This window comes from Homalodisca vitripennis, chromosome 8 (assembly GCF_021130785.1).
Source record: "Homalodisca vitripennis isolate AUS2020 chromosome 8, UT_GWSS_2.1, whole genome shotgun sequence".
NCBI classification, from domain to species: Eukaryota; Metazoa; Arthropoda; class Insecta; order Hemiptera; family Cicadellidae; genus Homalodisca; species Homalodisca vitripennis.
Genome location: NC_060214.1, coordinates 32,393,680 through 32,419,298, shown reverse-complemented (window position 1 = coordinate 32,419,298; position 25,619 = coordinate 32,393,680). Strand labels below are relative to the sequence as shown.

General features: G+C 31.7%; 2 protein-coding genes across 8 annotated transcripts in view; one reads left to right on the top strand and one right to left on the bottom strand.

Annotated features, from left to right (window-relative positions):
- The window catches only part of LOC124367503 (glutathione S-transferase theta-1-like), a 34,953-nt gene extending 21,681 nt beyond the window's left edge, over positions 1-13,272 (bottom strand). Inside the window, exons 1-4 of one of the 5 annotated variants that reach the window (XM_046824365.1) lie at positions 13,158-13,272; positions 10,439-10,499; positions 1,074-1,203; positions 55-142 (exon numbers count right to left, since the gene is read on the bottom strand). In XM_046824365.1, coding sequence (XP_046680321.1) covers positions 55-142; positions 1,074-1,188 — 203 coding nt within the window. In that variant the 5' untranslated portion in view covers positions 1,189-1,203; positions 10,439-10,499; positions 13,158-13,272. The other 4 variants (XM_046824364.1, XM_046824367.1, XM_046824366.1 and 1 more) reach the window with 4 other exon arrangements.
- Positions 13,273-14,782: 1,510 nt separating this feature from the next.
- Positions 14,783-25,364, top strand: LOC124367504 (E3 ubiquitin-protein ligase RNF185-like). Of its 3 annotated transcripts, none has more exons than XM_046824368.1 (5): positions 14,783-14,974; positions 19,526-19,686; positions 22,056-22,187; positions 24,205-24,259; positions 25,206-25,364. In XM_046824368.1, exons 2-5 carry the CDS (start codon positions 19,535-19,537, stop codon positions 25,347-25,349), a joined length of 483 nt encoding a protein of 160 aa, XP_046680324.1. In that variant the 5' UTR covers positions 14,783-14,974; positions 19,526-19,534; the 3' UTR covers positions 25,350-25,364. The 3 variants fall into 3 exon arrangements, with proteins under 3 accessions (XP_046680324.1, XP_046680325.1, XP_046680326.1); XM_046824369.1 differs by lacking the exon at positions 14,783-14,974 and adding an exon at positions 15,085-15,217; XM_046824370.1 differs by lacking the exon at positions 14,783-14,974 and adding an exon at positions 15,331-15,472.
- Positions 25,365-25,619: the final 255 nt, after the last annotated feature.

Below are 25,619 nucleotides of genomic sequence, written 5' to 3'. Positions count from 1 at the left end.
CCATTGCAAAAATATGCTTAATGACAATAAAATTATTCTGTTCTGAAAAATTACCTTTCCCTAATAATAGTGCCATTGTGCTCCAAAACTGGTACTTTCCTTAGAGGGTTGATTTTCTTATATTCTGGCTGGAAATGTTCACCTAAAAATAAAATTACTATACTTTTATACGACCCACTTGAGTTGAATATAGTACACAAAAAGCACATTTGTTATGTTTAAAATGCTAACAAAACAGTAAAACATTTGGAAATTGGTATTGAAGCTAGTAATGGGAAATTTCTTATAGAACCATTTCTATAAACCTATTGACCGTAATTTATGTTAACAACAACTACACAGGGCACCTCCAATTTATTCTGTACATAATTTATATCACACACTAATTCTGTACATAATAAATACACTTAGTCTATATATTAAAAAAATTAGAGTACATCACACTTAATGTTTGGACTTAATATTTATTTACATATTATTCTAGCATATTTCTATTAGGTATATGTATAAAAGTATGATTGTGAATATAAATTAGCCAACCAATTTCAAAATACAACAATCCAATCTTTAGTTTAATAGACAGCTGTCATTCGTCAGTAACTGGTTTTCTAAAACAATGCTACAAAAACATATTACCCAAAGTAATTGAAGATACATATCACTGAATTCGGTCTTAGACAATCGGCCAGCAGAGGAGATTGGATACTTTTTGGACAAACATTGTATATTGATTAATTAATTTAATTGTACCATCCCACATTAGTCCAAAATCGTTTACATGAGATTGAACTATATTTACAATAAAACAACACCCAACAAGCTACGATCTGAATACTGATACTTGGAAAAAATCAATAACAAAGATAATTGAAGACCCCCCCTTATATTTTTAGGGGGATTTTTAACTTCTTTCTTATTAGTTTGATTGACTATAGATATTACCATAAAAATCAGAATATATTATTACTATACTCAAAGTTCATTTAAATTATTTCCTGTTGTCCTTAAAGTGGCTGCATTAAACCATTATTTTAATAAATAAAAACAAAACAATATATCAGTGGTACGCTTACCTTTTGCTAAATTAACAGCGATTCCTTCATAGGGTATTTTGTTCACCAACAAAAATAGCTTCAGTGCTCTAGCAGGTTGTGACAATGTGTCGTAATAAAGCTTGATTTTACTCATGTTTTATTATGAAATCTGGAAGATATATTATATGCGTAAGAGATTACCTTCTAGGAATTTACACAACATCCACATCACTACACAAACAGTCGGACAAGTGCTGAAATTCAACATACCGTACTTACAGCAAGCAGAGTTTATCTGATTAGAGAAATTGAGAAAAGAATGGCCAAGACCAGTTGTAATGAGGTTAGAAGAATGATTAACCCTAAAAACTGGACATTTCTTTTTCCGTGCTTGCAGGTCTATCTTGACTGGTTTGAACTATATTCTTTTTAAACTACTTTGAAGTATGGGGCAGAGTATGATAAGCGGACCCGATAGTTTTTTATATCGAAATTATCAAATGATATTTGATTATTACACACATCAATATAATCAACCAATAGTAATTAATTTAACAATAACTAAATCATCTGTACCAACTGTATACACATTTTCATATTCTAAACACAATAAGTTCTATAAGTAACTTCTTTTAAATAATAAAAAAACTTAACCGTAAAAAAGTAAACAAAATAACACTTAAAGATGCTTTACTGTGTCTTTCTCGGTTTCAAGATGTTTATTTTGTTGTTACATTTTCTTTATTATTTAAATGAAATTTTTTCCTGTCACTTGAATTAATTTTATTGTTTTATTAATGGATATGGTTTCTTTATCGTTTATGACATTATGTAATTGTTGAAACTATTTCTATCAATTTGAAACACGTGACTTAAATTTAGTATTTCAAATATGTTAATATCGATTCATAATTCTGTTATTGATGTATAAAGTATTGATGATTGTAATAAGTTATATAAAAACCAGGTCTGCTTATCGTACTCTACCCGAAGTATGATTTTACTTACTTATTACTATTACTGTACTTTAACTGTTAGAATACTTGTGTCTGATTTTTATCAACATAAAATAAAGATTTTGTAATGTTTAATGTCTTCTCTTCAAAGAAAATAAGTACACTAGGGATGCGTATACCTGAAATGCAGTTATCCAAAGTTCCGGGTTATCCATAATTATAAGAATATAAAAAAAAAACTATATATATACTATTTTATGAATAGTAAAGTTTTTATTGGTAGAAATCTAGGCTATTTAAACAGAAGTTTTATTCAACTATTTTATTTATACTTTATAAATTGTTTTACTACAGCATGAAAATCATACTGTATGACTATAAAAAAACCTTTCCTGAGTGTTACAATGAACAAGTGATAATTGACTATTAATTGTTAGAACCCAGACTGTATTGTAAGGAAGTTTCCAGCCACAAATTGGACTATTGTAAGGTTTTAACAAATAAATATGTTTATTTAGCACAAAATTAAAGGCATTCCATATTTTTGGTCAGTATGGGAAGCTTATAAATTGCCTCACAGTGGATGATAACACCCACTGGTGGTGAAGAGGAAGTTGCACCAGTTATTTCTGTTGTTAATCGGTTATTGTAGTAGAATGAATAACTGATTACTTTTTCAATTCAATCCAGATTGGCTGGTTCACTTAATTGTGTAGACTTACATTAATCAGATGAATTAGTTGAATTACCACACTGTAGCGTTTTTAAAGCTACATTGATTTATTTTTTTAATTAAAACTTAAATTAAATACAAATTTTGGGATCGAAATATTGGGATTTAATTTTAGATTAGATTGTGAAATGTCAGGGTAAAAACGAACATGTAATCCTTTGGCAAGTTAGTACTGGTAGTTTTAAATTGTTAGGAAGGCAGGTTGACTGCCTTGAATTGATTAGAACTTGTCTTATTGCGAGTATTGTTCTCCTAGTTTGATACAGCTGGACCAATGAGAGAGCACCACGGATGTCCTGCAAAGTTGATTGGAAAGGGAAGTATTTAAGCGCCCGCTCATAATTTTCGCCCTTCTTTTGGTTATTTTCGTGAGTAAAGTTAATTACAGTGCACCGTGTTACTTAAATTTTTTTTCCGCGAGTGATTTTGAGGAAAAAATTAAATTCATAGAACCTACAGAGCAATCTGAATAACTTATTCTCGAAGAACAATAGAGCATAGAGAATCATACAAGTTACATTTGGTTCATGCTTGCAAGAAAAGTGAATAAAAATTGAACTTAGTTAATAACTTTAATTGAGATTTGGAAAAGTAGTAATTTATTAATATTTAACTGGAACTGTTTTATTGTGAATTATTAATTGGAAATTAATTGAACTTTAATAATTGTTTGAGAGAGTTGTAATTTGAATTGTAGAGACTTGAAAGTTAAGGTTCAAACAGTGTAAAGAGAAGTTTAAATTTTTACTTTTGAATTGTGAGTGAACTTAGAAGTGAACTTTTTTATTTTTAGTTATTTCCAAGTGGTATTTGATTTTTATTTTAAAACTGTATTATTTTATTTTAGAAGAGAGCTCTGATTTTTAGTTTGATATATTTTATTAATATTTATTTCTTGCCAAAGGAATTTTTTAAATTTACTAAAAGGTTTGTCAATTCTTTGTGGAAAATAGAGTGATAAAAATTCTGAAACGTTGAACTTATTAATTTGCCAGTTTAAAATAAACCCATTGTTTTTATTTAGAACTGTGATTTTTATTTTAGACAAACCAGATAATATTTAATAGTTAACAAATTTAGTAATACATTGTACTTAATATTCACTAGGAGCTTACTAATCAAAAAAATTTTATATCGTCTTGGATGTATTATTGATAATTTAAATATTAAAACTCTGGAATATTAATATCTACAATCCAAGTCGTTATACACACCCAATTTATTTAGTAATATTATAAGTTTATTTACACATTACCGTTACATTTAAATAAGTAGACTACCATTCTCTTTAATTACTTTTAATATAGTAAATTTTCCAGTATCATATTTAAACAAAATCTTATCATTCAGGAAACACCTTGATCATAACACCTACTCACAATCTTGTAAGAAAGTCATGCATTTGATGTTTGACATGTAAGATCTTCGATTTTGAGTTAAGTAGGTAATGTTTGCAATAGAGCCTAAATAAATCAAAATTAAAAGTGGTGATCAGTTATTGTTAACATTCATTTCATGTAATTCATTTTCAAATCAAATTACAAATAAGACTACATTAGAAGAAAACAAAATTAGTAAGCTATAAATAAAATATAAAGAAAATATTAATATAATATAAAAGTTATAATATACCTAATATGAATAAAATGAGTAAGTCACACATATAAAACACTTTTTAATACAAAACGAAAAAGGAGGTTAATTTATCATTATTCAATTAAAGTTACATTAGATTTCAAGAACAAACAATGGCTGGATTAGAAAATAAACACACCAAAATTGACAATTTAAATAATACTCGTATGGTATGTTGCAAACACAGTGCACTATGTTTTATACCTTATTATATTTTCAATGAAACCTTAAAAAAACAAAACAATTAACAGGTAAATGAAAAATTAACACACTGTATTTACATAAAGTAACAAAGACTAATAAAAACATATGAAACACACAGATAAATTAAATTTAACTATCGTACACAAAATAGTTACAAGCGGGTTCACAATAAATGTTTAAAAATATTTTTCATTCACGTTTAAAAATACCATTTTACCGTCAATTACGCAATGAATAACAATCATAATATGTTTTAAATTAAAATATGAATTTAATATTTACAGTGATCAAACAAATTATTATAACCAAAATTAGGAAAACTGAAGATATATTTGCATATTTGCTCCTCTCACAGTTACAGTTGTTTCTTTCCCACAAATTTCACATTAATTATGGGTTTTTTCGGTACGAGTCCAACATGTTGAAGCCACATAAAACACATCTTATCATCTTTCAAAGCAATTTCGTATAGTTTTCTAAAATAGCCTGCCATTTTTAATAATCAAAATTGCTCATGTAAAATTGAAATATTGGTAATTGTCACATTAACGGCCGGAGCGACAAAATACGAGTTTTGCGTTATTAACTTATTATAACGTTATAACAGAATACGTTGATAATGTCAAATTCGTGATTTGCCACCTTGACCTATAATCTTATAATATCCATAATCAGTATCGATGGTTATGAGTAAGTAATATCGTTTGCCAATTTCGATACAAAATACAGGGTCCGCTTATCGTACCCTACCCAAATAGACGACTAATTCAAGTACAGACTAAGTTTGCACAGTTAACTTACTGAAAATTAGTCTGTAGAACATTTAGTCTAATTTAAAATAACCTATGAGAATAAATAACTAGCTACTTCCATTATTATATGAGACTAAGTCTGCACAATCAGTTAACTTACTGAAAATTTAGTCTTAAGACTATGGTTATTTTCATTCAGTAATTTCCACCACTAAAAGGTAGTAGTAATTGAAAACGTAGCAATTCGAATATTTTAAAAACATTATAGGCCTACACTCCTTTGGCATAAGATTTACAGAAGTGTATCCAATAAAATTTAAAACTACCAACATTTAAACCTTTAAGTTTCCTACCAGAATTATACTGAATATAAGTTATTGGATATTCAGTTAGTTCTATGAATAAATATTGCAAAATAAGACTGAACACGAACCTGATCCACAAATGACAAACAAATACGACCAAAGATAACCTAACACTAACAGTGACTAACAATAGCAGTTAGTAACTTGTAACAATATGCTAACCTCGTCTCACTTACCTTAATTTTCTCGTACTTTTTTTATTTATTTACTAAAAGCAGGCTCTGAGTAATTCATACAACTTAACCGAAGGCTAAGACCGCAGTCTCTGGTTGACGTTCCAAGGACTCAAGAAGATGACAACAGTATGAACTTAGTGTTTTTAAATATCCATAGCCTCAAGGATAAATCTGTTATATTGGAGGGTTTTTTACTTGGCCTAAGAGTATCTGTTGTTTGCATCTCGGAGCATTGGCTACAATATGACGAGGTTAGATTTTCAAATCCTATAGGCTACTCTCTAAGTTCCTTTTGTCGTTCAAAATTTAAAAGAGGTGGTTCTCTAATATTTGTGAGGAATGATCTAAATTCTAACGCCAAAGAGCTAGATTTAGGTTTCCTATGTGACGAAATGCATTTTGAAGTTTCCGGGATATTCATAGATAAATTAAACTTAATTGCGGTCTCTATATAGGCTAGGTCACCCAATGGCAACCCCACGGTTTTTTTAGAACAGTTGGAGCGTTTACTATTATTTCTTTCCAAGTGGCACAACTCCACGATTGTGGTGGGAGGAGACCTTAACAGAGAATTTGACATTACCAAATGTACCAAAAATAGTGTTAAAACATTTTTGAATTTATTAAGACAACATTATTATCACTGTATGAATTATTTACCAACCAGAAATCAAAATTGTCTGGATAATATTTTTTGTAATAGACTTCCAGCTACTGAAAGGGTGATCTGTGAAGTTATCTCCTACCCTTTTTCTGATCATGATGCCCTACTATTTAATTTGCCTATTAAGTTTATTGTATCTGAAGGAAACAACATACAGGAGAGGTCTTTTGGATTCTTTAAAATGGTATTACCTGTGAGGAAATTTGGTTGTGTGGCAGAGATGCTTCTCTGTACTGATTGGGACCTAGTATTCAGCAATAATTTGAACATTACTGATTTATTTTCAACCTTTTTCCTCAAAATTACCTCAGCAATACATTTTTATTGCAATCTTATTAAATTAGATTCTGGCGCAGTAAAATCAAAAACAGCCCTGGTATACAATGGAATTAACATGTATAAAAAATAATTTGATTGCTTTGAGTCAAATTCTGAAAGAGACACCTTCGTCTAATTTGAAACAACAGCTTGCCAATTCTAAACTAAAGTACAGAAAAGCTATTTCTGAAGCCAAGCAGGCTTATTACAGAGAAAAAATAGAAGTTAGTAAAAATAAGTGTAAGGCAGCTTGGGATTTAATAAAAAAAGACACTCAAGGTCATACTAGCAATAGTAGAATTGGAATCTCACCCCAAGAATTTAATGACTTCTGCATAAACTCAGTTAAAAAACTAAGGCAAAGTGCCACTAATCCTAATATAACACCCCAGTGTTATATGTCAAAATTAAATGTTACTCCTGCTCAGTTCTCTTGGAAATTAATTACTCAAGAAGATGTTTTAAAAGCAGTTAAAAGATTAAAAAATTCAAATAGTTGTGATTTTTACAATATGTCAAATAATTTATTAAAACAAATAGTTCCATCCATAGTACTTCAATTGACTTTTGTATTCAACATATGTTTGGCCAATGGTGTTTTCCCTGCTGAACTGAAAATTTCTCGGGTCTGCCCAATTTACAAAAAGGGTCCAAAAAACCAGCCGGAAAGCTATAGGCCAGTCTCAATTGTACCTGCTATATCTAAGTTGCTTGAACTTCTTGTCTTTGATCAAGTTAATGAATTCTTAGAACATAATAATCTGCTTTGCACATCACAGTATGGTTTCCGTAGTGGCAAGTCAACCCTAAATACCATAGATGACTTGGTGCGAAATTTGATTGAGGCTTTTGAAAATAAGGCTTTTGCTCGGGCCGCCTTTTGCGACCTGAGCAGGGCTTTTGACTGTGTCGATCACCAGGAATTGTTGTTAAAATTAGAATTTTACGGTATTAAAGGATCTGCCCTACAGTTTTTTGAATCATATTTAACCAATAGAGAACAGCTTGTTTGTATTAATGGAGATTGGTCAAACAGGGTGAGGGTGGAGCATGGAGTACCTCAAGGTTCTGTGCTTGGACCCTTACTTTTTTTGATTTCAATAAATGACTTACCATCAAATATTTCATATCCAGTTAAATCAATTTTATATGCGGATGACACCACCTTTTTTGCAGCCGCTGGCATGATGGGTGAACTTTCCCATCTAATAAACAGTGCTGTAAATGAGGGGGAAATCAGGTTTAAAAGCAATCGGTAAATCTTAAGCTCAGCGACTACCGCTCCGATCGCCGTAATTTTTTACATTCTAACACAGGTTAACGTAATTTCACCGAAAAAAATAATCCCGATTATCGCCATAGCTGTTTACTCCCCCCCCTCAAAAAAAAATTTTTGGAAAAAATAAAATTAAAAAAACCTGACTGACAGTGCATTTTATTCGTTTTTTTGGTGTTATTAGTTCATAGGGCACGTAATTTCACCGAAAAAAAGTAGTCCCGATTATCGCCGTAGCCGTTTACTCCCCCCCCCAAAAAAATTTTGGAAAAAATAAAATTTGAAAAACCTGACTGACAATGCATTTATTCGTTTTTTTTTTTTGGTGTTATTAGTTCGTAGGGTAGTAGTCCATGTACTAATTCTAGTATAAACTCGTCATCTTATCAGTAATAAACGCGTGCCGCTTATCTTTTGCCTGTAATGAAACCTGCGTTAGTTCTGTCTGAGTGTTGTGTGTGTAAGCAGTCATGCGTGATCTGGGCTTGGACTTTGCAAGCTCGAGTTAATTTTTTTTCTAAAAGAGCAAGCAGCGCGAAGCGCTGCGCAGCGGGCAAGCATCGCGAGATCTGAATTTTGAATAGGCAAGCTAGGGTCTTTTTAGCGTGTGACAAGAACCATCGCAAGCCATGTCAATAACTTCACTAATTATTCCTTGTCCATGTGGGTTTGTTTGTGTACGTCTGGCGGTCAATCGAAAGCCGTCCTATAGGTCACGTGACCCGTCTGGCCAATCGGAATCGGAAACCTTCCTGTTTGTCATGTGGCTACTGTCAATTCATCAAAACGTTCATGGTCGGCCATTGTTTTTAGTTTGATAGTCGAAAATCTTGTTATTTATGTGTTTTGTATTGCCAACATTGTACTGCCCTAAAACTGGGTTTTTATATGTTAGCGATAATCGGGACTATTTTTTTCGGTGAAATTACGTTAACCTGTGTTAGTACGAAAAAACCTTACGGCAATCGGAGCGGTAGTCGCTGATCTTAATATTTACCAAGCAATCATTTCAAGTTGAATTCTGATAAAACCCAACACTTAGTTTTTAGTTTGAGGCCTTTTGACCAAAATTTACAATCCAAGGATGCGTGTGTCCAGTTTCTTGGGATGCATTTAGATAGCAAACTTCAATGGAATTCCCATAGTAGATCATGTGTCAATTAGGCTATCTAGAGTTGTCTATCTGATTAGACGTCTTAAAGCCCTTGTTGATATGAGCTATTTAAAATGGTTTATTTTGCATTCTTTCAAAGTATTCTATAGATATGGCTTAATTTTCTGGGGTGGTTGCAGTAGAACAAAAGAGATTTTAATTATTCAAAAAAAGGTTATTCGTATTCTCGCAAATGCAGTAGATGATGCCCACTGCAGGCCGCTGTTTCAATTATTAAAAATTCCAACAATAATTAATTTGTATATTTATGAACTTTTATCTTATGCACTGAAACAATTGCCCACTTTTAACTTTTCAAAATGATGTGCATTCTTATCACACCAGAAATAGTAGTAATATTTCAAGGACGCATCCGAGGCTAGGGAAAACACTCAATAGCCACGTAGAAATGTCTTTCAAAATCTATAATATATTAATAAATATAATAAAATTAGTGATTACTTAAAAAATCAAAAGTTCTTATTAACAAAATGAATGGCTGTTGAATAACCCAGTCAGAATAATTTCGGTTCAAGAATTTTTGCTTTTGGAACAAATAGATATTTTTTAGATAACTATATGCCTATATTGATACTTGTGATACATTTAAATGTATGAGCTGGTGCAATATTGTTGTATACATTATATTTAAACCTTTATGTGCAGTTTTATCTGTTATTTGACTTCAGTGTTTTTATGCTATTTTGTCTTTCATAATAATTATTTTGTCTGTAATAATTTATTCTTATGTTTGTTACTTTTATGTGCAATATCTATTTTTATGTGCATTATTTATTTATTATAGCCTAGTAAAACTTAAAACCCATGCCTGTTAGCTAATGATATATTCAAATATTTATAATTTTTTATGTCATAAATTATTGAAGAATTGACTGTGTAGCTAATTCAAGCTGTAATATGACTTTGTCAATACATATGTATTATGTCAACGACAAAATAAAGATTCTTGATTCCAGAATTATACTAAATATAAGTTATTGGATATTCAGTTAGTTCTATGAATAAATATTGCAAAATAAGACTGAACACGAACCTGATCCACAAATAACAAACAAATACGACCAAAGATAACCTAACACTAACAGTCTAACAGTGACTAACAATAGCAGTAACTTGTAACAATATGCTAACCTCGTCTTACTAGTACTTACCTTACTTTTCTCGTACTTTTTTATTTATTTACTAAAAGCAGGCTCTGAGTAATTCATACAACTTAAGGGAGCACTTCGCCCTATCTTCGTAATGTTAACATAGGTACACTTATCTCAAGAACTACTTGAGGTATCTTCATAATTTCTTTTTTTTTCATTTAAAGAGGGCTTCTAGGGGAACACGTGGAACCAAAAAAAAAATTTTTTTTGGCATATACCCTAAAAGTTATATATTTTTGTTTTAACGCTTGTCAAAAACCTATATAAATATGTGTATATGTATGTATATATAAATATTGAACTCAGTGAAATGTGATGTTTTTAGTGGTTCCACATATGTAAAACAGTGCTACAAACATACAAAAAAAATTTCATATTCCTACCATTTGTAGTTTTTGAGAAACATGTACTTTTGTATTGAAAACCGCAACTTTCGGAAAAACACAAAAAACGGAAAAAATACTGCTTTATATTACCTTTTTCAGTACATTCCAGGTGCATAGGCTGGCTGATCTCCTTCCTGCTCCTCATATTCATCCTCCAGACTTCTTTTTAGTAAGTTTTTCTTCTGTCTAATTTTTTCTCTATATCTTCTTGAGCTTTCTTTCTCTGCCTTCCAAATTCGCCGCCGGTCAAGCTTTTTCATTGCTGTAATAAAATGCTGCCCTGGTGACACTCCTATTTCTTGAAATACTTTGCATTTGCCAATGTAGCCATCATTAAAAGCTGTAACAGCTTCATATATGCCAAATTTCAAAGTTTTAATCTCCACCAAATGTTCTTTTAGGTATGTAGGTCCAAATGACATTGTTGAGGGACTCATTGGGATTTTGAGTTTTTCCCTTAGTACATTTGCCCAGCTAGAGTTGGATTGGCTAGATCTTGAAAAATAGGTTTAAATAAATGTCATTAGGTTTTCAGGCAAGTGAAAATGGCTGCCATGATCATAGTTTTCATTGGATTTTACGGCTTTGCGGTACTTACACCAGGTTTCTTCATCATCTGGACATAGTCCATGTTGAGGGCCTTTCATTAGAAGACATCACATGGAAAAACTCTGCCCAAATGGCTTTTTTCATGTCTTCAACAGAGTTTGTGTTGCGTCTAATTGCCAATCCGTAGTATTTTTGGAGCTGAATAATGGCAGAATCTGTTAGCTTGTTCTTTGCCGCCAAGTCGTGAGCCGTCAGGGAGTGTTTTAGTCTTAGCTTTTAGATTTTTTAATCTCGATCCCATCCGTTTCTGGACATGGCCTATGCATTCTAATCTTTGTTATGGCAGTATCACCATAGGGCTTGGCTTCGCATACACTGGAGTACGCCTTGCTGTCTCCATCACCAAGGTATTCAAGGTAACGAGCCTCATACAATGCCTGCGAGCGCTGAAAAAATTGCGACTGCTCCAGCAAACTTCCATGGCTCCACTAGAACCTTCAAAGTTTGCGATACAGCCATCACCATGCGTGTTGTTTAGTCTATTAGTGCATCTGCAATATTTAGATAAAATCTCGATGTCTAGGACCTTACCGGTTGATAAAGATGTCACTGATACCACACTCCATTTAGTGAAAGGTGACCCCGCTTCTGCCATGAGCCATCAGCCAGCTATAGCGAGGTCTCTGCAACCATCATTATCCGATACAGCTTCTTGCACAGCACTTTGCATTGACTTCTTACACACTAACTCAGCAATTGAACCCAAGTAATGCTCATGTTCATGATATCTCAAAGGCGGAGGTGTAAGATTCATAAAAGCGCAAATTTTCTCCGCAGCCACTCTACCTTTGCCTATGTTTACGCATAGCATAAACCAAACGAAGATTTAGGTCATAAAATGTGTTAGGCCTATCAGACTTTGCTTCATTCTGATTAGTGTTAGGCCTGACTAATTCAGAGTTTGTCACAGTAATAGTGTTTTCACAATCAGAACAGCTGACTATAATTTTTGATGCTAGGCCTACAATGTGTTTTACTTTGTAAACAAGTTGGCCATGGCAATTTTTTACACACTGAAACGTTACTAAGAGCCTCATTCAACAATCCTATATTAACTATACAGTTTTTTCAGACTCATCATTTTCATTCAATTGGTACTGTTTCAAAAAAGGACTGACCTTCTTAGAAGATGCACTTTGAGGTCTTGGCCTATCCACATTTGGAGTATTGGTACCTCGATTGTTACTTGATCCTGAGAAACTAGGCCTAGGACTAGTTGGAGGGTTATGTTGATTTCCTTGAAAACGCGTTTCTTGAAAGCAGGCTTTGAACGTGGCATTATAAAATTCACTACACTTATAACAAAAAATACTCAGAACTCTCCACTAAACTCACAAAAAACCATAATCATTTACGTAATTTTCACTCTCTAAAACAGAAATGTCAGTAACCAAAACATGTATGCTACCTAAGGTTTATAAGCAATGGTTATAAAACAGATGTTTTGTTGGTTAGTGTAAGTTGTTGACATAACAAACTGTCACTGCCAACCAAATCATGAACATGACTGCAACGAAGTAGTACTATAAACAGCACCATTCAAAGTGTGACTGCTACAGGCCCGAAACTGCCTGCAGGCCTATTTAAAAAAAAATATTTCGGACACTTCTAGTCATCATAAAAAAAATTTAATACCACCATTGTTATCGGGAAATTCCAAACTTTAATAAAAAAAAAAAAAAAAAAATTTGTAAATTTTTGAGATTTTTTTACGAAGTGCTCCCCTTAAAGGTACACTCTTATTAGTTTTGTCGTTCAATCATAAGTAATTATCATTTTTCTCCAATCCTAGTCCACACAATGCTAGGAGTAATTTAGTCGCACAATTTGTGGTTTTATCACTATGGTTAGCATAAGCTTTTGGGATAATATGAGTATTCATGGAATTAAGAATAATCCATTATCGCCTTTTTATAAGAGCCAATGTAAACATTTATTTTTATTGCGGTATGTCATATGTATTTATTTATTGATATTAGATATTTTATAAGTTCCTTATGTGTCAATATCTGTATCTGTAAGGACATCTACACACGTAGTTTATCCATCTTTTTTAATAATACTAGCTAACATTTTAAAATAAAATCGGCTACAAAATCATTGAATGGACTTTATACAATTAAATGGTCCAGAATTTTATTCAGGGTCATCAAATACTTTGAATAAAGTGGAGTGAAATATTGCCTAATACGATTATGAAACAATTTACTATTTGTATTTGCATGTCAAAATATGAATCTGTTTGCCATAATAATATCGTTTATACTACAAGTTTAAGCAACAAACCCAGAAAAACCAACAAGAACTAAAAAATTTTCCTGATATAGAGGTGCAAATAAAATTTCGCCATATAGTAGCTGTGGTTGCCAATTAACAAAATGCATAATAGTAAAGAGTAATGCATTCCTAATATCGAGTCTGAGTTGTTTTGTTACAGTTTTGCTGTTTACAATATAATATATTTCATTTATATCTTGCTAGCTTAGAATGGCAAGGTTCCATCGAGCAAATCTGAAAAAAATAGTTATTAGTATAACAGGTTTCCGATGAACACTCTTACAACGTGCACTTCATTTATCATGTTTCAGTTCCATCTGATAGCTTGAAAAGGGATAAATCTGTATGGCAATGTTCCATCTCAGTCAGTTGCAATCTTGTCCATCCTAAACTCTGGAAGATATGACTTAAACATTCTTGCAGGAATCCTACGGAGAAAGGTTGGTATGGAAAAATTATATTTTGCTGATTTATTTAGTTATAGTTGTCCATATCAGCAAATGTATTTTTTATTTATTGCAAGAAATTATTCCAGAGTGCAGCAAAAAAGTCCGTTGAAGAGATGGGCGTTATTTTACGAAAAAGGATAAACAACAGCGTTGTTGCACAGCAATAACAGTTGTCCTACCAACGTGTTGCGAGAAACTAATTGTTATTTTGGCAATAAGACAACAACGAACAATGAATTCTGACTTATTATATGTTAATTTTTATATCTACAGTAATTCGGTTTTCTTGTAAAATTTTTTGGCAAGAAACCTTTTAATGTTTCATTTAAAAAATACAAAACAATTTACGTTTGAATAAACGTACAACAACAATAAACGTAACAATATAAGAATATTGTTTTACGTTCTTTCTATGTAAATTTTAAAATGAAGGTCTTTAATATAAACACACAACTATTGACATCATTATTTCATTTAAAATTTGGCGTGCCAGCAAGACAGAGAGAAAACTATATGGGAAACATAGCCTCTACTTACATTGAATTTTCTAAAATACTATATATGCAGTCGTTGAGAGTGGAGGAAACTGAGTAGCGTCAGCGTGTCGTAATTCGTAGGTGGTACAACTGACACGAGACAAGTCGAGTCGTGTGATACCTGAACTAAACCGTCTAAACCTGACTGATGTCAATTGTGTTTCGCATCAGGCGGATGGGCTTGGACTAGTTAGTTTCTTGTTACATTGTGTACTAGGAATGAGTTGACGTTCTATACTGCTTGTTAAAACACTGAAGTGGAAACAAATTTGATAAACGGTAAGTATTTATTAATATAGTTTAGCCTATGTACAATAAATTGCGTTTTACCCTTATATTCAAGGAATTTGTAGGTTGCCATTTTATTTTATTTGTCCTTGATAGAAGCAGTCAATAGTTCTGATTTTTGTGACCCAGCCCACATAGATTACAGTACTTAAATTGATATCTTGTTTTTCACAGAATTATTATGTACTAGCAGCATATTAATTTATGTTATATTCTGAGAGTTAAATTGAAAAGGTTATTATGCAATGAACTGATATTATTATCTAGTGTTCACAAGTATACTATTATAGAGAACCTAATTTTATTATATATTTACCATGTAGGCTATGATTGTTAGACACTCCCAATTTAGTTTCTTAATATATATTCATACTTATATTTAAGGGGCTTCTGTAGACAAGTAAGTATTATCAACTGACCTTGTAAAATAATCAGTGGCTTTACTATTCACTAATTCTTCCAAAGTATTCATTTAGTATATTTTATCAGGTAAGTTTAGTTCCACCATCAGTGTTTAGATGATTTAATTTTTAACTTGTTAGATATGAATAAAATGCCCAGTCATGATATTTGTTTTCATTAAATAGGTAGAATAGTGTGATTTAAATGTTTTCTTCCTCCCCATGAACAAGGTAAAATACTGAGTAGGCTAGGCCTAATATTTTAACAATAAATTTCAAAACAATTAGGCCTAACCTATTTTGACCTTCTGATACCAAGAATTATTGTTTTTGTGTCAAAAGTGTTAAAATTGTATAGGGCTATTGTAAGTGTACTAGTTTTTGTGTGCAAGTCAGCCTATAGACATACAGTTAAGTTATAACAATATGGTTATTGTTTAACTACCTTGTATACTTAGTTGATTTTTAGAATTAGCTCTCCAATTCAAAGAATTAACTGAACTTTCATAAGAAGCTCAGCATAGTAGGATAATTGATTAAAAATATTGAACTATACAAGAAGTGTACAAATAAGTTACAACTAATAACAAAATTCTCAACAAAAACATCCTATCAATAAACCAATTTATAGTTTTTGTTTTCCTAGGTTTTAATTTTTTAACTGCTTTTAAGAAGCATTTGAATAGGGATCTTAGAGATTAAAACATCTCTTCTCTATAAATATTTTACTTGACGATCAGCAATTTTTTTTATTAACTTAAATGCCAGATTTTAATTATTTCTTTATTGTTCTTCATCATGACTCAATCCATTTGTATTGACTGATGTCAGTTGATATCATTTTTACTGTGATTAGGATAGGCCTAACTGTGAACTAAAGTTATTTAGTTGTAAGATTATAGTAAAAGTTAATTTCCATTAATCATTTGATGATTATTGTATTAAATTTCATGTGTTCCATGGATGATTAATAAAACTTATTTATTTATTTGATTGGTAGACACCATTTTACAATAATTGACACAACTAGTATGTAACATGGTCCAGAAAACGCCAACAAGAGCAAGAACTAATAGAGATTATGCATTTCATTGTTTATAACACAATCACAGGTTATATATACAGATTTCTGATAAGCAACAGTTTGATTAATGAACTTAAACACATACAGACTTAAAACAACATAAATAAATTTGAAACAAAATGGCGGCAGTCTTTGCTAGTTTTTGAAATAATAGTTATTCTGTATGTATAGATACAAGCAGTAAAATATGTACTAATAATGAAACAAGCTGTATTATATCAAATATTATTTAACAATCCTGAGAAACAATGATAGATTACTCCATTTATATTTTCCATGAAAATTGTTTTTAATTTAAGTTTAAATTTTGTTTAATGATATTTTGGTTTGGATTACATAACTTCCACCAAGAGTGTATGTATGTTCTCTCAACCAGGGTAACCAGGTTTACTTTTGTGGTAATATCCACTACATACAGTCACATGATATCCACACGTCTAGGATAGGAGAATGATCTAACTGGTCCACTGATGTATGAAAAACACTTATTTTCGTTTCATAAATTTCTGTGTTTCTTTCCTAAAATATAACCAGACCATTCAGTTTCTGGCATACATTGGTGACATGACCATCATCTCCCTAATGCGATCCTGCTCATCTAAATCGTGTTTCACTAATAATTACTGTGTTCTGTTAGGATTGAACGTATAGCATTGCTGCACAATTTAAAACAGCTTTCCCACTTTTCACCTGGTGCAAATCTGCATTAAATAATTCTTAACCCTTTTCATGCCAACTTACCGGTATTACGGCCGTCGGCTACTCAACTGAAAATGGCCAACGGCCGTAATATAGGTACGTCACGTTTTTCGCCTGTAATTTTCTTATAGTTCATCTTATTGCCGCGAAATTTTGACTAATCGATAGTCGATTAGTTGCTTTGCAACCACAAAGTAGTTAATTCCTTTATGGACTGTTTGTTTGGTCGTATTTGAGCTTCGCAGCTGTTGAATTGTTTGGTCGAGATTGAGGTTACGTTCGTGTTGCTATGCGTTGTTTACGTTTGTAATTCTCTCATTACTTTTGTCGTTAGGGCATTTTTATTATGCCCCTTTTATTAGATTCATTGGTACTTTGGGATTATACAGACCACACCCAGACATGAATCGTTATTTGACATTTAGCTTCAACTGATTAATAGATTAGCGTAGAACAATATTTCGTCGATATAAAACAGGAATTGTCTTATCGCAAACCCCTCCCCATCCTCAGACAGTTGACATTTAGCTTCTAATGATTACTAGATTAGCGTAGAACAATATTTCGTCAGTATAAAACAGGAATTGTCTTATCGCAAACCCCTCCCCATCCTCAGACAGAGGTCAAAGTCGAGCGGTGTAGTAGATAACGTGATTGCAGAGTCTCGCCGCCCGTTCGCTTTGTTGTACTTTCGTATTTTACCCATACATTTCTCCAAACACAAAAATTCAACAAAAACAAACATTACCAAACAAAAACTAAACTCTTTATTGAAAAAAAAAAACACACTAAACTTGTTGTTATTCTTGATCAAACTCCGCCACCCAAAATGCGAGTGCCTCCGGCCGAAGGTGCTTCCGAAGCTCGCGCTGATGTCAACGAAAGAAAAACATCCCTCGAGATAGTATCTATCAATTGATCAGAAATATAAATTGAATTGTAATGGAAAGGCAATTATGTACCGTGCAAAAAACTTAAATAATCATGTGACGCCGTGCGCCTGCCGTAATCGGGATTCTCGAGAAAGATAAGATAACAGCGACCACAATACCAATCATAATACCTGGAAATGCTTGTTGATTGATGGAATGTTAGTTCTGTTACTCAAATACATCGTTTTATAACGTTCTAAGTTCATTGAAAAAAGTTTAAGCGAATCTGACCTCATTAACAATTGATAATCTTTGTAAGTTTGTAATTTTGTAATTAATTTTTTCGTTCTACAATGTTTGTTTATAACATATCTATAAATTTATATTTTTGTGTTCTTCATACTGGTGTGGGTTGGTATAATCCCAAAGTACCGATTTGTATAGTGTCAAATATTGATTTGTGAATATAGTGTAACATTACATACAACGTCCATGCAAATTACAAAAACTGTGCCCGTGTCACATTTAGTGAAAAAAAATCATAACTGGACTTCAATATAAGGTAGGCTTTTGAAATTTTGTAATTAGGTTAAGGGTTAGATATAGTTTACTAGGATATAACAGGAAATCAGCATACATTTTTTTGTAAACCACTTATTTGTGCTAAAAATTAAATGTTTTTTGGAAATTTTAATTTTTTTTTTCTTAATTTATAACTTTTTTATAAGTTTAAATTACATTTATGCAACTAAAATTTACCAACAGAACAAGGGCATTTCATAAGAAAAATAATGGTAAAAAAATCATCAATATCTGTTAAAAAATAAAAAAGGTATGTGATACATTTAGTGAAAGCTTGCAAAACTGCTGAAAATGCCCTTGGCGTTTCTGGGTAGTACTTTTGGAAAATGGGCTGGCATGCAAAGGGTTAATAATAAAAACCTATATTACCATAGATACATTGTTGCGTATCTTTTTTTCTTCAAGAAATGTATATATATATATATATATATATATATATATATATATATATATATATTATATATATATATATATATATATATATATTTAAAAACTTATTTCATATGTATATATTAGATACACATAATCATAAATATGAAAAATTGAAAAACATAATGTTTACAAATATTCTTTCTTTAAATTGGCTAAAGCGATATATAACAAATAAATGTTTTTACCTACTTCCAAGATAAAAAAAAATATGTCGAATTTTGTGGAGAATAACATGTAGTTCTTTATTTTTAAATGAAATAAAAATTGTGTTCTATTTGAATCTTGTGCTACAAATTTACAACGTTGGAGCAAGCTAGAGAATTAATGGGTTTACATCTCTAATTTAATTGGAACATAAAAATATTAGAATAGAGGCCCTATACTACTTCTTAATAGTGTTAAAAATATCAAAGTACTGTGATTCACTTTTATATCGTTTTGATTCAATTTAAACTTATAAATATTGTTTTAGAAATCTAAAATGGTGATTGGAACTGAGATGCCAGCTTCCTCCTCTAGGGAGAGAAAGGATTCAGGTGGAGACAAGGAAAAAGATGAGCGAATGTTTGAATGTAACATTTGCCTGGACACTGCTAAAGAAGCTGTAGTTAGTATGTGTGGACATTTGTTTTGGTAAGTTCATGCATAGTTGATCTTGTTGAGAATGCTTTAATTAATTTAAATAATTATTCTTTACATTAAGAACATACTATGGATAAAAATCCAAATCTTGTTATGGTATAGAAAATGTATAATTTCTTGAAAATGCTGTTGTTTTTATAAGTTACATATGATACAACATCATTTTTATATGGAAATGTATTTTTAAGTATCGCTTTGTAAGTGCAGATAGTCTTTTCGGTACTTTGGGATTATACCGACCACACCCAGACATGAATCGTTATTTCACATTTCGTTTCTACTGATTACTAGATTAGCGTAGAACAATATTTCGTCAATATAAAACAGGAATTGTCTTATCGCAAACACCTCCCCATCCTCAGACAGAGGTCAAAGTCGAGCGTCTAGTAGATAACGTGATTGCAGAGTCTCGCCGCCCATTCAGCTGGTGCATCGCTTTGTTGTACTTCCGTGTTTTACCTCTACATTTCTCCAAACACAAAAATTCAACAAAAACAAACATTTACCAAACTAAACTTTTTATTAAAAAAACACTCAAAACTTGTTTTTATTCTTGATCACATTCCGCCACCCAAAATGCGAGTGCCTCCGGCCATCAGCGCGGGCTTCGGCAGCACCTTCGGTGCTGCCCCGCGCTGATGTCGACGAAAGAAAAACATCCCTCGAGATAGTACCTATCAGTAAAATATCAAATTCTAGAGGGGCTAATCAGAAATATAAATTGAATTGTAATGGAAAGGCAATGATGTACCGTGCAAATCACGTGATGCCGCGCGGCCTGCCGTAATCAGGATTCTCGAGAAAGATAAGATAACAGCGACAACAATACCGATCACAATACCTGGAAATGCTTGTAAGTTTGTAATTTTGTAATTGAAGAGTTGTTTTTTCGTTCTATCATGTTTGTTTCTATAAATTTCTATTTTTGTGTTCTTCATACTGGTGTGGTCGGTATAATCCCAAAGTACCGTCTTTTCTCTAAGTTGCACGATTTTTAAATGGTTTTTAGCTGATAACGATAAACAATAAAACAAATTCTCAGCATGTTTTCTAGCTCGGGACAGTGCAATCGATCGCTGACGGATAATGTTTCTTTGTAGTCCGGTGGTAATAAATATATTCAAGCATACAAAAATAATTAAATAATTTTATTAGATAAATTGTAAGTTTTATTACGAGTCAAAAATCATGAAGATTTGACCAATTTAGCTAAGATATTGAGACTTCACTAAACCTTTGTGTATTTATACTAGCATTATTCAAGAATGTCCCGCCATAGCAGTTGGCGCGCACGCTACAATAACCACCATTTTGTGAGGCTGTGCTCATTTGTTCTTACACATAAACTTGTCCCATCCACTACACAACTTATTCTAATTTAAAAGCTGTGATCAATGGTAAAGTTGTTAACTGTTCATCTAGGCCTTTGAATTTTTATGTTGAATTATTTCTTTTAGTACAAGGGAGAAGAGATCAGCTTTTAATTCAACAGTTTATTCATTTTCTTCTTGTTCAAATAATCTTTCTGAATATTTTTTTATTTTCTGTCGGTTTTAAAACAAGCATGATGTTTTAATCTAGTTGTATGAGGTAAAATTTAAATTATGTAAAATACTATGGATAATCTTCAATTCTTTGCCAAAAATGGGTTTTATACACTTTTTGTCCATTTTAATAAGTGTTGTTTTAAAGGTATTAAATAGTTGTACTCATTTGTAAACCATTCTAGAAAACACATTTCAAGCTTTTACAAGATAAAATACTAAAAATTGCAAAATCTTGGGCAGTTTCTTAGTTAAAAATAAATTGCCCATACAATGAAAAATCTCTAGTCGATTTCTGAGGTTTTTTTACTTTTTGACTTGAGATTGTGTGGTGCTACTCAGTTATGGTTTACAACTTACATGTTACTTTTTACCTGTTTAAGAATTTGCAAAAGTTGTTTTTGAAAAAGATAAAATTTTTAAAAATTAAATTATTTTATCATATATCTAAACTAGAAAGTAACAAATAGATTGTTCATGTGATAGTATGTCATGGAAACCGTACTTATTGATCTATATCTACATTTGTCATCATGCTGAAACCGGAAATAATATATTCCTGTACATTTTTGTATACATAATATAATTTAGTAAGTTAAGACTAATAAATAGTTATAAGTTTGATACCTTGAGTCACTATACAATATACAATTTTATTCATAGTAAAACACGTAAGTACGGTCCTATAGTGTAAGCGTAATAGGATTATATACTATATGACATTTGTCGTATACTTTGACCTGACAAATCGTCTATCTGGTGAAGGTTGGTCGAGTAGTGTCTGGACACCCTGTGAAATGATTGTCTGCTTGACAGTTGGCCGTGCCTGCACCAGTGGCTGGATACAAGACCGAACCGGCAAGTGTGTCCGGTGTGCAAGGCAGCGATATCCAAGGAGAAAGTGATACCTTTGTATGGCCGTGGCAGCACTAAGCAGGATGACCCCAGGTACCGCAGTGACCTCTACTTTTACGTAGAATCTGACAATCAGCCGATTGTTAGTGATAATTTTGGTTATGCATAAACTCAACTAGTGGCTGAATAACGCCCACTGGTCAACTTGGATTTACAAGTTTTCTGTAGCAGTAAGTGATTGAAGTGTGAAGATTTTTCCGTTCGAGGTGTTTATGAACTTTTGATACAACAATGGTAAGATATGATGTAGCCTATGTGCAGGGTAAGTTTGATGAGAGGATAGTTAACTGTAAAGGTCCACTATCTTAGTCTGGAAAGCGAAAGTCTGTTTGGATTCCATAATAATGCAATATAGTGTAATTGGTAGAGGAATTTCCTCTAAGAAAGGAATCGATCACCGCCATCCTATTTTTTGTGTGGTCTAGTATAAGAAGGTGGCAAATAGGAAAGACCAAATATAAAACCCATAAAATGAAAGTCACCAATACATTTTTGGTCTTTATTTCAATTGACTGATCATGGTGTAATTATTACTTGCATTTCTAACATGTTGGTCTTAAGTTTAAAGCTAAACAAATTAAGTGAAAAAGTATTTAATTTGTTATTTTTTTTAACCCTTTTGCTACCTTTCCATTTCAAAATCTTGCTAATAACTAGTGCAACTGACAATCTATTGCTCTAACATTTTATGAAAATCTTATTTGTCTTCTTATGCAATACATATTAAGCTTTTTAATGTTATTAATATTTGGGGATGGGGTAGTCATCTGTGGACAACCAGCTGGATGTATTTTTTTATTACTGAAATTCAAATGTAATATTCTGTCAGGAAATATAATTAGCTATTGATTTCTGAACCAGTAAGAAATAGCTGGGCAGAATACTTATTACATGTAAATTATCATTAAATTTAATTTTTTCTGCACTTGATTGTTCTTGTGTAATTGGGAATATGCTAATTATTCTTAATTAACCCTTCCCACACGTGGAATTTATCTTTCAATTTTGACTCATAACGCATAATTAACTTTAATTTTTTTTTACATTTTACCAACTCTAATTTTTTTTTAGTTAGTGGTGGCTATTAGGAATAGAAAATAATACAATATCACAAAATAATCAGACCCCTGTATTTTTTAACAAATTTTACAAAAAGTTGAAAAAAACAACCTTTTTACTTGAATTTCTAAAAATATTTTTCAATAACGACACAACAAATAAAGTAATAACAACAAAATAAAAATATAATATGATGCTAAATACAACAGGAACATGAAACGGTAAATATGGCAAAACAGCGTTAAACACTAAAATATGCCGTGCCGGGATATATCCGTTTACCGCGTAATGGTTTGCCGCAGACTGAGGCTAAATCACGCCACGAGGGACAAAGCCATGCCCTCCCACCACTGCGACTCACCAATTGAGGTTCAAACTGTAACATCTGCTTTTCGGAACAAGTATTCAACACTCCCTTGAACTCTAGCGGATTCTACGGCAACTACAATTTATTAAATAACACAAAATAGACTTTGAAGGATATATCCGTTTACCGCGTTTCGGTCAAAATTAGGCCTAACGGATATATTCGGTTGCCGCGTCGGAAGGGTTAATATCTAAATGTAAGCTGTTGAATAGTAAATATTAATTTTGGGCAGTTAAGCATCTCGTCTTCACATATATACAAGTGATTACATTGAAAACTACATATAATAAGTGTCCAAATTATCCAGTAAAGCAACAACAAAGGTTTTTAGAAAAAAATATATTCATCTGTATATTGAGTTACGTTTAATAAAGTTCTGTTTCACAACATAAATGGAACTTCCGTTTCAAAATTTAATTGTGTTTGGTAAGTAATCTGTTACGTTGTTACGCAACAATGTAAGGCATACTAGCATATGCTTGTTGCAAAGTCATGTTTATTTTGTTTCATCAAACAAGTTGTTGTTATTGATTTTGAAAGTTTTGTAAGTTAATAGCGTAAATATTATATTGCTCTTTTCTGATGTTCAACTTTTGTATAAATGTTGTGTGCCGTTTGTTGCAGGACTAAAACACCCCCCAGACCCCCAGGTCAAAGATCGGAGCCCGAAAATAATGGAGTAAGTAGATGAATCGTAAATTAATAGTATGTTTGATAAAACCAGTTGGTACTAAGTAACAATACAAATTAATTGTTTATAAAACAAATATTTATATAAAGTTAATACTTTAATTAATATAAACCTTATCTCCCACCCGTTGTACCAGATAAAGAATTATAAACTTCAAACTGCCCATAAAATAAAAATTTTTTGCAAAGTGTAAAATTTTAAAAAGTTTATATACTTTGCCAATTTGAGTATATAAAGTAAAAACTGCAATACTTTGAAATATTTATATAAAGAAGTTGAACTGATAATTTTAATGATTAATTATAGGTTATCAACAACTGGTAAATTTGTATTTCTTGCACTAAATATTTTTCTTTGTTGATTTAGCCTTTGTAACTATTATAAAATATAAAGTATACTTTTTACAACACAAGTTTGTAATGTTAGTGATAAATTATTATTATTATCTGTGGCGATGGTAGTATTGTAAGCGGTTTCTTCTTAACATATGAATAACACTTCTTCAGGGTGCTTTCTCATCTTTTCCTTCCTTGAGTGTCATCTTTTATCACAATATATCTCTTTTTCACTTGTGGGTAAAAACAAGTGTAGATGAGCTCTAGTCATGTGGATGTGTACTTCACAAGCCAAATTCTTGTGTGATGCATAGTCGAAGCTACCCGCTTAAACTTATTGCAAACTTGTTTTACATTAAAAATAATACTAGACTTTCTCTAGTAGAAACTTTGTTTTGAAAAAAAAAAGTGTTTCTTACAACATAGAGGCATTTGGTGTGCGAGATCAAATAAATTTAATGTTCACATTTATTTTTTTTTTAATGTAATAAGAAAAGATTACAAACAAGCTAAACGTCAAGTAATATTTTTCTGATTAATATTAAATTACTTGTTTGCTTAATACAAACTTAAACAATTATTCTATTTTGTTTCTGAAGGGATTTCCTGGATTTGGGTTTGGAGAAGGAGGTTTTCACATGTCTTTTGGTATTGGAGCTTTTCCGTTTGGTTTCTTCACATCATCATTCCAAGTGGGCGACAGGGCTGGACAAGGTATGTGGTTTCACATTACTGTGATATGAATATTACCATGAACACTAGAATGTGTATGAACATTATTACACTGTACATGTTGCCAATACAGGAGGCATTGGTAGCAATGTTGAAAACAATTGTATCTTATTTTCAAAGTTATACACGATTAATTAAATTTTGTTCATTATTTTTGGGTTATACATATGGACTTTTACAGTAAATATGCACCACCTTTGTTCTACAATTGTTTTGGAGAATTAATTAGTGATAAGGGAGCAATAAAAGAAATAAATTCTATTTATGTGTATTTTCTAAAA